Genomic DNA, 18,661 nt, shown 5'->3' with positions numbered 1-18,661 from the left:
GTTTGCAGATCTTACAAATAGGCATGTAGCTAATGGACGGATCTGACGGGCATAGGCCTGCCCAAAAGACGCATAGACCCCCCGAGTTAGGATGGAATTATTTAATTTTTATATTAAAAAGTAATTCATTCTTGTTTGTTAAACTGGTTGATAATATAACTAAAATATCACAACAAACGCTCCTGAAATAAAGAAAATGTGCTAATTTTTTATTTGTATAATGCTTGATGGGTTTGACTGACATCTGTATTAACAAGTTTGGTTTTGACTTTATAGTTCAAGCGGTGTAAACATTTTAACAGGAGATAGCAGCTGGTTTTCCACCCAACACATTCACCTATTTTAAGGGCATTCATGAAAATTTGGCTAAGGAAATGTCTGTGCACGTTTCCATCAGCTGTGTTATGCGGATTAAAAATGTATACTCTCCTCATCGCAGGAGGAGTTGTGAACAGCTGTGGATTTAAAACTTGTCTTGGGGAACTTCAATAGAAATACATGCTAAAATTGCAACAAACCCCTTGTTGATGCAATGAACCTGTTTCCTTCAACCAGTATCATTTTACCCTATGCTGATCACCTCTTTCCAGCGAATAAATTTCTTATGTGACTTAAAAGACTTGATCCGAGGTTTAAGTCCTTTGTATTAAATAGTTGGATGGAAACTCAGCTAGTGTTGTGACAGCATTATATTGCCTGTTTGTTGTGACAGGGCATGTGTCTTACTTCTGGTTGTGCTTGATGGAAAAAAAAAGCAGCAGTACTTTGTGATTTACTACATATTCCGTTTCAATGCAAACAAAGACCAGAAGATTATGTTATTACTACGTTACCCGAGTCACTCCCCAGTTCAACATACTGCTCTTCACCAAGACCTGACGGCGAAGCGGGGCAGACCAGTGTTGTACCTCGTTCCACTCCTTCAGGGAGCAGCAGTTGCATGCATACTGTGACATTCTCTTTCAGTCAGTTCACTCAGTATAACTCAGTATACCCATTTTAGCCATGTACTCACGCCCCGCTGTGGAGACGCTGAACTAGGAGAAAGGAAAAACACGTTAGCGCAGTCCTGACCCATAGGAAAGGACAGCATGGGCTAAAGAAGAGGTCGCGACATCTAGGCTATAAAAACGCACAAATGTGTGTGGTGCAGCCCAGGGGACCATACACCCCTGACTGTAGCCCCACTGCACAGTGCTCCCCAGCCCGTCATGGAAGCATCTGTTGTCACCACTTTGCAGATAAGAACTCTCCCTATTGCAGAGCCTTGGCAAATCAGACAAGGCTCCCTCCACCGCTGCAATGTAATTCTCCTTTGGAGATGATGTGACGTACTCAGGCGGTGTGACAATGTCCAACTCTAAAATGCACGTATTAATAATAGACCTTGTGGCACCACCACTATCATTGACGGCATCATACCTAACAGCAGTAGGTATTTGCAAAATGTGAATTTGTGTCCCAACTGAAAATGCGCGAGACAGCTATGAAATGCGGTCACTCTGCGCCCTGACAGATACACACGACTGGTGAGAGAGCATATTTCTGATCCGATGAAAGAGAATTTCTGATTCAGAATCAAAGCTCTTTTTCAGGTTTATTGAGAAACCCAGATTCCGAGGCTGAGGCAGCAGAGCAGCAGTGTGCTCTTCGGCTTGCTCCCTCAAATGCGAAATTATAGCCAGATTATCTAAATAAGCCAAAACGCTGCCTCGACACACTTTGTGAAAGTGCGAGGTGCCAGGGCAAGGCTGAATGGCAGAACCAGGTATGCGTAGGCTATGCAAACCTCGAATGCAAACCATATGCACTAGCTGTGATCCGGATGTATCGCTCTGTGAAAGTATGCATCTGTCAAGTCTACTGACATGAGCCAGTGCTCTGGGCTGACTGAGCGCAGAAACTGGTGAGGTGTCAATACATGAATTTGAAAACTCTCAGATGTCTGTTGAAAACACGTAGATCCAATATAGGATGCAATCCCTGTGCCCAGGTTCATTGGTTCATTTTGTGAGCCAAAGTGCCCTTTATTGCAGGAACATTGTAAGGCATCTTCATTGAGACCAAATGATGAAACACATCCATACTGGGAACCTGAGTATTTTAACATACCCAAACTGGGACTCTGAAACCCACCCCACCTAAGAGTAAGAAGATTGGGCTGGTGAACTGTAAGTGCACCTGTGTTGGGGGCAAACAGCTTGTGCTTGGGAGTCTGTATTGGGCAAAAATGAGTCCATTTCGGACTGGGCCATTGAACAGAGGGGGGTCAACACCACTTGGGTGTCACAGCCCAGGGGAGGGCTGTGACGTGTCCTGACCGAACATGCCTCTCCCCACACACACCTGAGCTAGGAGGAGTTATTCTTTTTCTTCCTCACAGTAGGGTCTAGCAAACTTGCTAGCAGCGTTGATGTAATCAAAAGTGATTTGCTGTCACGTGACGTGAAATTCGCTTGCTCATTTTTCAAACCCGAAATTTCGCTTCGCGTCTGGTTGAAACGCACTGTAGGACTGTGCTTTCTTGGTTTTTGTTGTGTATTATTGACTCTCATTCTACAAAAGATTTCTTGTTTTCTGCAACAGACTGACAGCACAGAGCATAGCAATCATATCAAATATCATGTAGGCTACTCAGTGTGACCTCCCCTGAAAATCGCTGTGTGAACTTAAAAATGTATTTCAGGATTGGATAAATTATAATTTATGACTGTAATCTCTTAACACCAACACCAAAGCATTCCTGATCCTGGAATGTCTTAAACAGAAATTGGAAGCCTATCCCATGTTTGAGCGCAAATACGTTATATAAAAAACGAGTACTAATTATAGTTGATAGAATTTATCGGATACTGAAACCAAACTAAGTGACACCTCTCATCTTGAAATGTTGGTGATGATGACACTCTCACGAAGCCCTATATTCTGGAGCGCTTCTCTCGAGCGTCTTTTTAAACTTTAATATTAAATCTGACGTTGGTATGAAACAGCATCAAAGATAACCTGATTGTTATTATGTCAGGTGATTAGTGGGTGTGTACTTGCGTTGATTGCGCCATACACTTGTCTCAGAGCTGGAGAGAAAAAAAATTGCTCATAGGTCCAAACGTGCCAATATGAAACTTGGCTCTCTTTAAGACCATGCAATTTCATCCATCATATTACTTGTGTCTGTACGAAACCACTGCAAGGCGTGAAGCTGGCCATTGAATGGCAGTGCTGTTGCGAGGGTAGGGATCCACATCACTCTCAATGACTCCAGCTCGCGAGGCAATCTGTTTGTTTCTCTCTCCAGCACACCTCGTGTTAGTGGTCACTCCTCTTGTGTATAGAATGAGAGGATGGCTGAACAACCAGATGCTGATGCGGACAAGCTGATGGATCCTGCGGTCCATCGGACTCGAGACGACGAGCAGGATCCCTCGCATCACAATATGGATAGTGATGATGAGGAAGACGAACTGTCGTTGGAGGAGATTTTAATGCTTTACAGTCAACCGATTAACGAGGAACAGGCCTGGGCAGTATGTTACCAGTGCTGTCGGTCTTTGGCGCAGGAACAGGGAAGAATTAATTCCAGATCTGCCGATGTATCGGTCTTGGGTCATGCTAGAAAAATTGAGGGTCCAGGAGATGTGAGAATTCACAAAGACGGCACTGTCAGATTGCAGTGTACAAGCAGTTCAGGTAAATACTGTATAACAAATATGTAAATTGAATTTGCACATTTGAACATTTCCACAGAAGTGGGTTCATAAAACAAAGTGATAACGTTTCGGTTGCTTCACCAAGCAATGTGCCATAAATCTTACCAACAGCGGGGTTCTCTTTAGTCTCAAGATGATGGAAATAAGCTCAGGTGACTGTTTAGTATCACTGAACAACGTCTGCTTTAATGTAGACGCTCAATCCTATGCATAATCTTAATGCAAACATTTGAAATAGGACAGTTTGCGCCGAAGACACGGGCTATCAGTATTCCTTGATGTGAAATTCAGCCATTTTTGTACAGCTTAACTGCTTAGAATTATGTAACATCCGTAGGTTTCGAATCAGTCTATCATATATAGAAATATACATTTGCATTCGTTTTCAAACGAATTCAGTAAACGTACATATTTCTTACACACTAAAAATAAGATTGTACTGAAAAACATGGCAGTTGTTGACGCCTGGTGGTGATTCACAATTTCTAGATTGGCCGTTGACACAAAGGTGTTGACAGAGTCTCTCTTAGTGGCGGAGACATTCCTTCTCCTAATTCGAAGGAGTGGATTGATACGGCCCAATTATACTCACCATAGGTGAAAGTGTTTGCATATCAGTAAAATGCTAAGGTATGTTGCTGTCTGATTTTTGAATATTTTAATTTTATTGCTTGTAAATGTGAAACTACATTTAATCTCCCTATCACTGTTTATATGGGTGTTGATGGATTCCTTCTAATACGTTTAGGTTTAGGAAAAGGTTACTAATGTTATTTCCTAGTGTGACTTCCTTGACGTTCACCTAAGATGCAGAAATTCTGTGTCATTTTCATTCAGGCATTGTGTTAGGTCATGCTGTTTGTTATTTACCTAGGCACGTCTTGCAGAGTAAGCAGGTCCAAATGACGTTTTGCTGTGTTTCTGAAAGCTGTCAGTGAACCTCTGATAGTTCTCTGTCCTCAGTAGTCTGTGGTCAGGGTTTGCACCAAACATGTCTGTGTAGGCTATGTCTGTCTTTCACCACCATGAATCTGTGCCTGGCAGTGGAATGTGTTGCAAGCATAATTGATGTCGAGACGAAATTGTACAATTGTATTAAAAGAAAAACACTTTCCCCTCTAAAATCCACTTGCAACATAACAATACAGTAATAATCTGTGGTTATTAATCCATACCCAACACCAGGCATTGTCATAAATAGGATACAGACACAACCACTTTAGTTAAAGGGTTTAATCATTGCTGTACATACTGAATCAGGTGTTTTGTCAATAAATGAGAGAGAAAACATTCCATTCAGTGGGCTGTTATAATTAACACTGCAGAACCATTAAAAACATCAATCAGGGAAAATATTGGACGAGAATTTCATAGTTCATAGTAAGTCCGAAGAACATTCAAATCTTTTAAAAGCTGATATTTTCACCAGGATAAAGTGGTTTTGTTGCTTGGCAGAACAAAATCTGACTCAGATGGCCTTAAAGAGACCTCCCTTACATTTAATGAAACCCATTGTGTTGTATCTTTATTTCTTTAGTGTCTCACTATTACAGTGAACCATTTAGGCCTAAGAATTTGAGGGGAGCGATGGTTACTGCCAGCTTGTAGTCAAAACAAACAGTACTTTAAGTAGTTTTGCGACAATGTTTGCTTCGCTATAAAGCTAATAAAATAAATATGTGGGTCATGGTAACATGGTCTTGCTGACAATTAAATAAGTGGTTTCTTGATGTTTTGGACCATGGTTTCACTTAGAAGGAATTTGGGCCAATCACGTTATACGAAATTGCTGGTTGGCGATGACCTCATTGCAAGCACAACAATACACCTTGATTAACCTAGATCTTTGGCATAGATCTCAACTATTAACTAATTTGACACTGGGTAACATGAAAGTATAATCATAAAATCCTTGTAGATACAGTCCCATTCAGAAGGCAAACACAGCTTACTAGAATCTTAGCTGATAGTAATATGTATAGTCTTATGAACAGAAGCTACTGTTCTGTTTGCTGGAATGATGCACAGAGCTTGAAACTGAATTGAATGAGATCATGCACCATTTTAGAGCAATATTTTGTCGAATCTGAGTCTAAGTAATCTGGGATTTACTGCAAACATGTATTATAATGAAATATCACACTCTCTGTTTGTGCTCCTAGATTCTTTTGACTTATGTGGACTGTAATTTAATACTGGCAATGCTATCAGCACCACATAAGTTTGACGTTAATAACGAGATCTGATTGGATACATTTGCTGAGCTTTCATTTCTCAAGATGTGGGTTTTTTGGGGGTTTTTTTTTTTAACTAAGGACGTATTTGATTACTGGATATGTTGCCAGTTGCAGCTGCTCCCTTCATATCCTACAGATTCCTCACGCTTTACATAAGAACAACAGCGCTGCAGATCATACATCAGTTGCATAACAGATGCGTATGTATAGCACTTTAAGCTGCTTTATCTGACTCTTTTTCATTCATGACTGATTGCCATCTTTTTCTCCCCCACTAGGTAAACACGACTCAGCCTGCTCATCATCACAGGTGAGTTGGGCTTTCTGCAATCTCTGCTTGACACATCAGTGATTAGGGACAACACAAGAAAACAAACAGGACGATTGAGGATGTTGGCAGACGTTGCTTGTTTTAAGCCTTTACGTAGAATTACTTATCTTATAATGCTCAAACCCCTCCAAATTTACGAGCTTTATTGTATTTTGCATTAAGAGGCTCCAAAATTAAGGTGGTTCCTCTTTGGTGGCATATTTCCCAAAACCGGTAATAAAAATGTGTGTATTCTTGACAGTAAGTTTGCCACCCTCATGAACACCTTTTTAAAAAGGCATATGAGAAACAAAGGTGTGGTGAGAAATGTATTTTTGGCTAGTATGATCATCAGTAAATGTCAGAGATTACAGAATGTTCTCCCATGGAAGCAAGGATGTAAGCTCTCCTCAATCACACATCTCACTGGATTGTCTGTGGATTGACACCAGGTCCCATGTTAGCAGTGGTCCAGTGGTCTGCTACTACACCACAACAAATACATGGCTCGAGTTTGTTTCAAAGGCAGCTATTGTCTCAAAATTATACAGACTTTGGCTTAGAGCAACGTTTATCTTTCTCAATCTTTCAGAAATCACAATTTATTGTTCACTCTTATCTTAGTGTCGGCCTAGTTTCTGGTCTATCTACTTAGCACGCAGTAGGCACAACGTAGGAAATGTCAGCCTGCTAGCCTCTTGCTTTGAAGTCAGAAGATGCTGACATTTGAAGACCAATTAGTGAACTATAACAATTACACTCCAGGCTAGTATTATCATCAGCAGTCCAGGCATTGATAGAGACCCCTTATGATCCAAACCTTGTTTTTAGTGTGTGCCAAGCATATTTTTAGAGGGCCGTGGCATAGCTCCTAGTTTAGAAACTAAACACACCAAGGTTACTCTGTCAATAAGACCGTTTATTAGCTGAAACTGAGAATCTGAAACTGTGCTTAAGAACTTGCTACATTCCGTCAGTACTGTTTTGTTTTATGGTTGTTAGTCACTTGTACAGTTGCTGATTTTTTTTTTTTGGCAGTTCCAAACAAATATTTGTCACGTCAAGTTGCTTCTTATCTGTCAGGGCTGGCATTCAAACCTTTCCAGCCTTTTCAGCAGTCCATCAATAAGCTCGAAAAGCTTTTTAATGTTGTCATAAATAGCTGGGATAACATTTTTTCTGTACACTGTGCGGTGTGATCAGACACGACAAGGGGGTTACTTTGATCACTGCTCTGTCTGCATTTTCCGCATTGGGGTGTTGTCGATGATGCAGCGCGAAGCCTGAAGCAGCATGAAGACTGAGGGGCAGATGGAAGGAGAATCTGACACTCCATAGAAACAAATCCTCTAAGCAGCTTTACAACTGAAATGAGTTCTTCACTGCTGTTTTTAACAGGCTGGGCAAAGAGGAAAAGTGAAAAGCCAGTGAAACTGGTGTGATGCTTTAATACTGGACTCTGGTCATGACAGGCCATATTGTCCCAGTTCTTGGTTGTCTCTATTCATTCGCCAAATCCTGGGGCTTCAGGGCCTCTGAGATAGCCAGTATATGCTTCTTATATCCATAGTCCATATCCTCTCAAGACTGCTCTGACCTAGCCCACAGGCCCTCACACACACACACACACATACACACACACACACACACACACACACACACACACACACACACACACACACACACTTGTTACCACCCTCTATTTTTATCACTCCCTGTCTTTCTCCAGTGCAGTTAAAGAAAAAAAAAAAGCATAATTCTTTGTGCTGTGATACTCCTATGATTCAGGTTTATTAACTTTAATTTTGTTTTTCATGCGCACGTATGTTTAAATCCATCTTATGCTGGCAGTCCAATGCCCAGTGGACTCCTGTTGGGCAAACTGACCCACTTTACCTCATTGCCAAGAGACATCATCTGACAGTGAACCATCCCACGTTTCATCCAGAAAATGTTCAAAAGCTACCCCTGCTGTTTTGGACCCACAGTTTCAGGCTGCTCATAGAGTTATCACCAACTCACAAAACTGTGTCAAGCTATAACAACTCAGACATTGCAATAGCATTATACTGAAATTAAACGGCTCAATACTGCACCCAGGTAGCCTTGATCTTGGATAATCTGTTTATACGCTGTAATTATGTGATTTTATAAACAAAAAAATGAATGGGATTATTCTAAATGTTATCCTAGTCCAGAACTAATTTATTTTCTAGGTTGCTTGCAATGTGGTTAATTCGCATAAACATGCTGACGTTATTATGGTCCATCATAGCTTGTCTGGACAATTGAATGTGCCTATATGATTTTGGACTCGCGTGTACCCTAAAGAAAAATGATTTAATTTGAATATCTTGAGCTATGTTCATTAAGATTGCCAGGAACTGTCAATGACTGGTTTCATTATCATGTGTGGACATTTGTAATAGAGACAGTGACAAAGCCACACCAAGCTCAGAGTTTGACATTTGAAAGAAGTCTTTGTTCTCAGCAGTCTGACTCTATAGTCTCAGTAGCTATTTTTGTTACTAAGATGTTTATTGTGAAATCGTATTTATTCAGCACTGTATATCAGAAAATGAAGTGTTTTCTGTTACCATACAACCTCTCACAAAAGATCACTTTCCAGTGTAGGAAAAAACTGTGTTATGTTAGCCTGCCAACGTACAGTCCTGGATTTGATGTCCTCTTTCTGTGCTGTAGTTAAAACTCTCCGGTCTCGTGACGTTACTGACTCTGTGCTGGATTAAACTTCATCATTTTTTCTGGTCTTTACGGTCAGAGTTTACATTCTCATTGCTTGTTATTTAGTTAGTCGAGCCTTGAAGTCAAAGCATACTTGGAATTGCTGTCCTAATTGTCAGACTTAGTACCTAGTGTAAATGAAAGCCTTTGAAGTGGATCTCCTAAGAAAGACTTACTTATTTAAACTGTCATACACACTGCAGTGATTTTGAAATATGATCAGCAATGCAGTGAATTGTGTGTGTGTGTGTATGCGTGTTAGAAATGTGAAAAGTAGATTAAATCAAATTTGTATGCTTTCATTAATTTATAAGGTTTTTCTTCATCCTTGTTGTAATTTTAGTTTTGCACGGTCATGTTTCTCATTTTATTCTGATGACACTGTTGTCTGCAGACATACTTCACAGTGTATTTATTCCACTGTTTCAGAAATAATAACAAACTAATCATGTTAGCCAAGTAAATATGTTATTTGGAACAACAATGTGTGTTCACTAGAATTTTTATTTGTAGTGTTTTTACTTGAGTCCAGCTATGCAACTGTGGAACATTTTAGAATGATGGTGATTTGAGTACATCACAACAGACCAAGAAAACAAATGTTTATTTGTTTCCATCAGTACTGTGGTGACTGAAGAACACATGAAACGCAATATTTTTCATGTGGAAGTCTAATAAACCAGTTTGGGCTTAATCGTTACGTAGTAACTTGGGATATGAGTAACTTAAGATACGTTACAGAAATGTGCATTGAAGTGGGATGCAGGCTTGCTCTGCATTACGAACTGCATGTCTCTTCCAAAGTTAATGCTGGATGAACTTGGCACTATATCTGGAGGCAGTTGTGGATGTCCCCATGTTTGTTCATTGATGTCATTTAGGGTTAGCCTGCGTGCCTGTGTTGCTCCCCTATACCAGAGTCTTTGCAGCAGCCTGATGTGTAAGCAGCAGTCATTCAATGTCATATTTTAAGCTTCTCAATCTCTTGGAGATGACAGGACCACTAATTTGATTATGTAACACAATGTCAGAAATCATTCCGAGTAATAATTTTGATTCGTATATTTATCTGGTTTTTTCTGCATGGACAGCATTCATTCATATATTCACTAAGCGTGGTATTCTAAATTGGATTTTTGCATGCCCTTTTTGTGGTTATGTCTGTGGCTTTTTTCCATTCTTTAACACTGTTGAATAACTACATGAATACCAAGAATGGATATAGCAGGTTTCACTGGACAATAGGTTTAACTACAAGACAACAGGTCACAAATAAAAGTCTTGTCTTGTGGGGAAAATGTACCACAGTCAAAACATTTCATAACAAAATGTTATTACTTAAATGCCAGAAACTCCCTGATACCGAATGTAGAGCAATAGAGTAATAGGAAATAAATGTTTGCCTCAAAACTACTATGACATTTAATACTTTTAATATGCATTCTGCATTTACTGTTGTATACATTACGACACACTGGTCTCTGTGATGTTGTTCTTCACAGGGATGTTTATTACATGGGCAGGCTTTTAGATGTTTGCCGCTTCTTCATTTAGCCAAAGCTCTTCGGTTCCCTTCTCTCGCTCTTTTTCTTTCTTTTTTTTCAGTTGTAGGCTTGGGAATGAAACTGTGATTCATTGGAAGTAGAGTAATGCTGGCCTCAGCAATCCTGGCAAGCAAGAGAGCAATTTCTTATTGTCAGCCTGCCTCTAAATTCTTAGCATGTTAACTCTCAGTATCCAAGGGTAAATGTATTTTATTGCACTTTTTTTAAGTCCATAAATGAGAACTTGCTTTTTGTATGCCTGTCGGCCATGGAAAACCCACGTATGAAAACTGGGCAGAGATGTATTTTCCTTGAGACATATATTGTGTCCAGTGACAGAGGCATGAGTAAAACTGTGTTGAGTGGACAAGAGAGTAGGTCTTAGGAGCATAAGTAGCCTGCATTAGGAAAGGTGAATAAAATGGGGTCATTTCTCCTGGACAGCGAGGTCTCTAGGTTCCCAGGCCTAGCAGACTGATAGAGAACAGATTCACTCTTAAGCAAATCACTCGTCCTCTCCTGTTTCTTGGTGATGCATTGTTTCACCGAACAGAGCCTAGATTTATCTGATAAACAGAGGATTCAGAGCGCTGCCGGTTTCACCCTGTTTTGCCTCACAATAACTCTGGTCCTCAGCGTACGTTTATCAGAGACTATTCATTTGTTATGTCCCACTGCATAGAACTGTTTTGTCACTGACAAATCTGCTGTTGTTTTTTCGTTTTTTTTGTGCTTCCTTTTTGGATGAAAAAATAAGTCTTCTGCGGAAGAGAAGAAGTGCTTTACACATGCAGTCCACACGGCAGAGTGTGTACCCACGTACAAATGTGGAAGTGGATTACATAACTACGATATAAATCAATATTTATTTGTATTATCCACAGGATAAAGGATTAACGTCTATTTAAAGCCGAACCACTGTAAAATATTTGTTGTCTTTTAATATGAGTGTTATGTTTTCGAGAGAAGATTGTTATTGTGTCGCTTCAAATAAAAACCACTTTAGCTTCATCGTTTAGAAAGGGACTTTAAGGCTGTTGTGATTAGAAATGTCTCTCCATGACTTTGTGTTTGTGTGAATACGTATTGTGCCTTTTGGCTCTTTGCATTATATCCTATGATGTTATGGTGAGCTGTGTACTTTTGTAACAGGTGAGAGCATATTTCGACATGTTCATAAGGTCCTGTACTTAAACCCTGTGAATGTACAGCATATGCCCCATGTGCTGACATATGGAAGATGTGTATAAAGTGAATGACTATAGCACCATGTTTGGATATATGTGTGTGTGTGTGTGTGTGTGTGTGTGTGTGTGTGTGTGTGTGTGTGTGTGTGTTCCAGGTGATAGAGTCTCTGGGCATTATGATCTATAAGGCTTTGGACTATGGTCTGAAGGAGAACGAGGAGCGGGAGCTGAGCCCGCCGCTGGAGCAACTCATCGACCTAATGACCAACATGTCAGAGAGTGACTCCTGTCCAGACGAGGGCTACGAGGCCACAGAGGAGGAGGAGGAGGAGGAGGAAGGAGTGGAAGGCCTCACTCAGACATGTAGGATTCGTAGCTTCCGGGACGTTCTCAAGGTATTAAGTGTTGAATAAATAATAATAAGTTAATCGTTTCTTGACACCCTGTAACTGTTTTAAGTAAAAAGTATTTAAGTAAAAGTATTTATTTAATGTTTATCAGCATATATACATTATCATCACATTATTTCTTGATCATCCGAAGCATTGCAAAGATGTTTTCATACAGCTTTTGAACAGGAAGGACCATGTTGTTAATGATATGACAAGCAACATAATATAATTGTGCTTTACATATCTCATGTTAATTGAGGAATTTTTAATAGCTCTATTTACATACAGTACTGATTACATATGAGCAGTTTTAATTTTCACACAGGCTTGTATTTTTATGATGCGTTCCTATGTTACATATTCTAATGAACTGGTAATTACATAATGCTCCGTCTGCATAGTGCTTACCCAGTGCAGTTTGCACTCTGCAGGTAGGGACATTAGCTGCTAAGAGCATGAGGGTTTTTTGTTTTTTTTCCCTTCTTTTTTTTTTTTTTTTTTTTTTGCTTGTGTGCAGAAATCATGACTAATGTTTGGAGGAGGTTAGCAGGGCAGGAGCTGAAGAGGTATCCTGAGGAGAATAGCGTGTTACTATTCCAACTCAGCACTACGTTATGTAACTTGTACTCTCCAACACTCCTCAGCCTGGAGAGCCGCAGTAGTCATTTTAGGGCAGCGAGATTGAATCAGGAAGGATTTTAGAGGCTGCTGGGGAGGGAGGCATGTTCACTGGTTTTGATTTCAGTGTAGCCGGAATAACCTACAGGCCCTCCTTCTCTTGACGATCACGTTCCTTTTTTCATTCTTTTAATTTAATTTCCGTATGTATTGTCCTGCCCATACGCTTTCACAAACTGTCCTTAGATTTGAAATCATGTGGGGTTTTGTTCCTCTGGTCTGATGGGTAGAAAAGAAACAGCTCAAGAGTGAAATGTTTATGAACGTATAAGCAAGCGAACAACCATTTTGTGAATCATATGGCAGAGCAATGAAAAAAAATAGTACAAACTGATATACTGCAGCCAGAAACCAGCAGAGTGTGACTCAAACCTCCATCTGTCTAGTTATGTGAATCAAGGACAATTTTAAGCTGATGTATATATTTGGCTTCTCCATATTCCACGCAGGATGTGGGTGTTGTGAATTTCAACATAGCAATTACAAAAATACTTGAATTATTTACTGACCTGGTGTGGAATATGTTTTCCATCTGTAGCTATGCGCCTCCCACCTACCCAGTCCGTCAGACGCGCCCACGCACTACCAGGCGGTGTGTCGAGCTCTATTCGCCGAGACCAAGGAACTGCGCACGTTCTTGGAAAAGATCAGGAGTGCCAAAGAGGTGAGGCTTCAAACGGGCGCCTCTCATTTCACAGACATCCTAATTTATCGCCGAGGACGCTCCAGCGTTTTAGAGACTTGCCGTGCGGGGACTAGGGCCGTGTCATACAGCATTAAAGCTGTCGGTGTGAAAGCTGAGCGAGTGATGGTGTTCGTTCGTGTGAACTTTGCATTATTAATAGGATGGTCCCAATATGAACCAACGTATTTGGGTGATTTTATTCCAGATTGTTAAGCACTCTGCTCTCACATGTTCCAATGACCTTTACATCTTCTGTCAACTACAGCTCTGTGATAAACTTAACTGTGTATCAACTAATTGGCTATTTACAGAGAGGCCCACAGTGAGTGGACAAATTGGCGCCACAAAGTGGTTCTCAGTTGTTATCTAACATACATAATTAAATACATCAGTCTTAATGAAGTCTGGAGTGATTGGTAAGTAATGAGTCTTAAATAGGTGGTCATTAGTCTTAAATGACATTTAAAAGGAAACGCTAGTCATGTTTGATAGTCTTTCTTCTGGTCAAAGCTGTCATGAATGTTCATTTTTAGTTTAAGTTTTCTTTATGAACTCTTTTTAGTAACATGTTTGTCTCTCTCTGTGGAGTATCTCTCAGGGCATAAATGTGTTAGTTACGAATTGCATTTTTTTAAAGACTATGTTTATGGTTTACGTTTCATTTATGTTGATGAAATAGCGCAAATCCAATTGAAAGTGTTGCTTGGTCTGACGTTGTAAGTGTTCCTCCCTCCTTCCTCCCTGTAAGTGTGCCATACTGGACAAGCCTCCTTGGCCTTTTGTTTGCACAGAAAGGAGGATTTTGAGCATTATATAATTCCTCATTACAAAAGAAAGGAGATTCTTATTACAGGGCAAAGTGCAAATTGATGAGGGTGAGAGGGGAGAGAGAAACCTTCTGTTGCTTTGTGATTTGTTTGTTGAGTTATATTCCATGCTGTTGTACAGTTAACTAGTGGAACATTAATTACTGAATGGTCTTCATTTATTGCTGATAATTCGTTTGTGTTTACACAATAGTACTCCATCACAAAATGTGCCAGTGAAGGGAAAATTACATGAATCTAAGAACTGGGTCAAGGTCACACTGTGTGTGTGTGTGTGTATGTGTGTGCGCATGTAAGATGAGATGGACCCCTCCACCTTCAGGCCTTTGGCCGTTTCTGATGGAACTGTTCTTTCCCATGAGGGGTTTACTGTTACCACACTGAAAAGCTGCCCTTTTGTATCATAACAAAAGCTGTCCTACACAGAGAGCCTGTTAGGCTGCTATAATTGCACCTGCATTATGCGGGCAGCCTAAGGAGAAAACACTCTCAGCTGAAGGAGAAAAGCTTACGCTTTCACAAAAGATGAGCTACATTGTTCATTATAGCACCGAGTAAATAAATACATGATGGGTTGAAATGTTAAATATCTAGAAAATATGACCATCCTGTAGTTGTCCCTCTATGTTAAAATAATTTTATTCTTATTGGACAAGAAGTGTAAAAGAGGTATTTAATGTGTTTTTTAGAGCTCCGACCGAATGCAGAGTCTATGCCTGCCCTTCTGGAGCAAAAATAATTGCAATTTGTTTCGAAATGGTTGTCAAAGTGTCTGTAATGTGATCTTTGATGCAGAAACCTGTGGTATAGTCTGACTCTTAGAGAGTCGGAGTCTCAGGTTAGCAGTTCCTGTCTCTTTCTGTCAGAGAACAGATCTCTCTCCGCTGAAATTTAGGTGGGCGTTTGGTTACGTTCCTAGCACTCTTTGTCCTAATCCTGAGTAGGGAAAGTGTACGTCTTAGAAAAGACCAAATATTTTAAAAATGAGGGTCACGCCCTCCGTTGCCAGGCCCATCTGGTTCTGCCTATCAGTGTTCATCTGCCCCTGTCTGCTGATTACCGGACTCGTTAGCTTATTATTACCCACACCTGTTCTGTGCAATCAAGCCCGTTTGTCTCCTCCTATTTATACCTCCTGTTTGCCAGTCTAGCAGTGGTAGTTTTCTCGTTTTCACTGAGTTTCTGAGCCGTGTTGTTTACACTTCTGCTTGATCTGTTGTGTCACGACCCCTGCTTGTTTTTCCTCTGCCCTAGTCCTGCCTACACTGTTCCTGTTTGTTCTGGTTATTTCTGAAACTTTGCCTGTTTGTCAGATTTCATCTTTGCCAAGCCTTTTATTCTCTGTTCACATTCTCTCGGTATTTGTTTGACCTGAGTTTGTTTGAATAAATCATTGCCCAGCACATGCATGTGGCTCCCTCATCTAATTGTGACAGTGAGTTGTCAGGTATTAGTATGTTTTTCATGGTTATACTCTGTCCAAGGACCTTCAAGTATGTTCCCCTTGTGAATTGTAAAAGTGCACTGTTTTGTCAATCAGCTGGCACAACGATGTCACGGTGGGCCTAGACCCCTTTCAGACCAAATGGTTATCAACCAATATTTTACGACTGAAGAATTGTATTCTGTTGTTATTTATCAGAATCTTCGTAAGATGGAGGGAGACACAGTTGATGAACCTGGTAGAGACCTGAATGAGCTACAGAATGCTGATTGGGTAAGAACCTGATCATATTCTCCACAAGCTGTAATCTGTATTTAGGGGCTTTGGTTCACTCCAACTTGTCTTTTAGTCATTCATCTGCTCTCAGCAGTAAGCCTTTCCCCTCAGTACTAAAATGGTATGCATGATTTAATACCAAGTAGGTTGCATTGACCTTTAAGTATATGAGGCATGATTGACACATTTATAGAATAAGACCCACCCCTTATGGGCTTGACAGTCGTTGTGCTGTGACACCCTGCAGGCACGGTTCTGGGTTCAGGTAATGAGAGACCTGCGTAATGGCGTGAAGCTGAAGAAGGTGCAGGAACGCCAATACAATCCTCTACCCATCGAGTTCCAGCTGACGCCATACGAGATGCTGATGGATGACATCCGTTCGAAACGGTACAAACTGCGTAAGGTCATGGTGAGTGGAGCGGCATGGATGGATTTAGTACCAACCTGGGCTGAAATCTCATTGTCACGCTGTAGGATTATAAAGCAGCTCTAAATTTCCCAAACAGATGTTCTACAATGTTCCCCACATAATATGACGCAATGGTCCCAAATTTCTCCTAAAACTAAAACCTTCCAACGAGTCCTAAGAGGTTTACAAAATCAGATCTTGTGTTTTTAAGTGATTATGTTCTTTATTAGAGGAGCAGCATGTTTTTCAGATTTGAATGCTCAGTATCATCTTCCTTCATTCATTTGATTACCTGATTTCTAAACTAGCTGTTGAAAGTTTATTGTGATGTTTCTGCTTAATCACCTTTCTAGCCTCTATCTGTGACTTCACTCCCTTGTTCATTTTGCACACTTATAGTCACTTTCTTTTGTTTTGTCTTTTTTTATGTCTCCTCCTTGACGAGTGAGGGCTATAGTCATCAGGACAGTGATATGATTGCTGTGGGTGTAGATAATAGTATAGAGAACATTTGAGATGAAAGAGAATCTCAAAGATAATGTCAAACTGGCTCTCTTCATCATTCCTTGTCTTAATCAGGTGAACGGAGACATTCCTCCCAGGTTAAAAAAGAGCGCCCATGAAGTTATACTGGAGTTCATCCGATCCAGACCTCCTCTCAACCCTGTAAGTGCCGACATGAAAGCCCTGAGAGATGTAGCCACTGCTGTGAATTTGCTGTATGTGGGTTTAAATTTTTCATGCCTACGGCCCAATAGTTGAAGTGCAAGCCATTTGACGCATCACCTCATAGACTTCAGGTAGTTTAAAAAGCTGTAGCAGTTTTTCTCCTACTCGTCTAAGCTCTGTGGTAAGCCATTTGAACAGTTTGCATTTAAGTATGTGTGTGTGTGTATGTGTGTGTATATGTGTGTGTGTGATCATGTTTGTGTGTTTGTGTTTGTGTGTGTGTCTGTCTGTCTGTCTGTGTGGTATTTGTTGACAGGTGGCAGCCCGTAAGCTCAAGCCCCAGACTCAGAGACCTCAGAGTCTGCACGAGCGCATTCTGGAAGAGATCAAATCTGAGAGGAAACTCAGACCTGTGTCTCCTGATGAGATACGCAGGAGCAGGCTGGGTGAGAGAGGACCACACACACACACACACACACACACACATACATACACGTGCACATATGGAGATTACATGCACATTTCTATACACAGAAAAACATGTATCATCCATGTTAGAGACACTATAGTATCATTCTGTCTGATACTATAATGCTTTTAAACAAGCATGACCTATGACAATGGTACTGTGAAAGCTATTAGAAGGCATTGTAATTACTTTCAAATGTCATTTCAAATGTCTGTGGTTACTGCAAATTCCAGTATATCCATGCTTACATAATGCTCGCAGTTTTATGTTGTAATCAAGCTTGTGCTCAACTGGTATCCAGTTGAGACTTTGCTATGCTATTACTGAATATGTGGCATATACAACCTGACCTTTCCTCTCTGATTACAACATATTACCTTTACAACATACACACAAGAGCCAACAGCTTCTGGGCTGCATCAGACATGGATGAATGGAAGACTGCTTTGCTCTGAGTGTTTGTGGTATAATAACAGGTCAGCTACATCAGATAACACAGGAGCTCACCGTAGCCTAGCGATTCTCAAATCTGGTTCTGAAGGTCCAGTCTCCTGTCAGTTTTTGTCCTTTTACCTGGGAAACAGGTTTGTGCAGTCGGCAGCCAATCAGAGACCACGTTGACTGGCTGATATGACTCCAGACCTCCAAAACCAGATTTGAGGAACCCTGTTGTAGTTTCTATTTACCCCCCCCCCCCCCCTTTACTATACAGTCTATCAGATTGACATTTGATGAAGTTAATGAATTTTTCCATTCGGGTCAGTATTTGATCTGCTCCCCCAGCTCTCCTCCCTTATGTGTGATTCACTTACAGTGGCACTTATCTGAAAATGCCACAACGATGGAGTCAGAATCTAAACAAAGACTGAGGTGTCTGACCGAATTTCTTCTGTTTGATATTTTACCCAAATCTCTCAATAGAAGGCTTTGTTTGCCTCCACTCCATATTTGTCTTGCAATTTACTTTACTGCCTGTGTAACTCCCTGACTGTTTTCTTGCAGTAATTCGACCACTTAGCATGTCTCAGAGTTTTGACTCGTCAGGTAAAGCTCTGCTTGGTTACCTGGCCTCGGTTTTT

The 18,661-nt window shown here is 40.6% G+C and overlaps 1 protein-coding gene across 1 annotated transcript in view; it reads left to right on the top strand.

Annotated features, from left to right (window-relative positions):
* Positions 1 to 18,661, top strand: part of spire1b (spire-type actin nucleation factor 1b) — a 32,131-nt gene that overhangs the window by 6,359 nt on the left and 7,111 nt on the right. Inside the window, exons 6-14 of the mRNA XM_030783192.1 lie at positions 3,443 to 3,687; positions 6,223 to 6,254; positions 11,886 to 12,125; positions 13,339 to 13,464; positions 15,955 to 16,029; positions 16,280 to 16,444; positions 17,024 to 17,110; positions 17,430 to 17,559; positions 18,585 to 18,626. Of these exons, the coding sequence (XP_030639052.1) occupies positions 3,443 to 3,687; positions 6,223 to 6,254; positions 11,886 to 12,125; positions 13,339 to 13,464; positions 15,955 to 16,029; positions 16,280 to 16,444; positions 17,024 to 17,110; positions 17,430 to 17,559; positions 18,585 to 18,626 (1,142 nt within the window). The remainder of the gene's footprint in view (positions 1 to 3,442; positions 3,688 to 6,222; positions 6,255 to 11,885; positions 12,126 to 13,338; positions 13,465 to 15,954; positions 16,030 to 16,279; positions 16,445 to 17,023; positions 17,111 to 17,429; positions 17,560 to 18,584; positions 18,627 to 18,661) is intronic.

This window comes from Chanos chanos, chromosome 8, assembly GCF_902362185.1.
Source record: "Chanos chanos chromosome 8, fChaCha1.1, whole genome shotgun sequence".
Lineage (NCBI taxonomy): Eukaryota > Metazoa > Chordata > Actinopteri > Gonorynchiformes > Chanidae > Chanos > Chanos chanos.
This window is presented reverse-complemented; position numbering and strand designations above follow the sequence as displayed.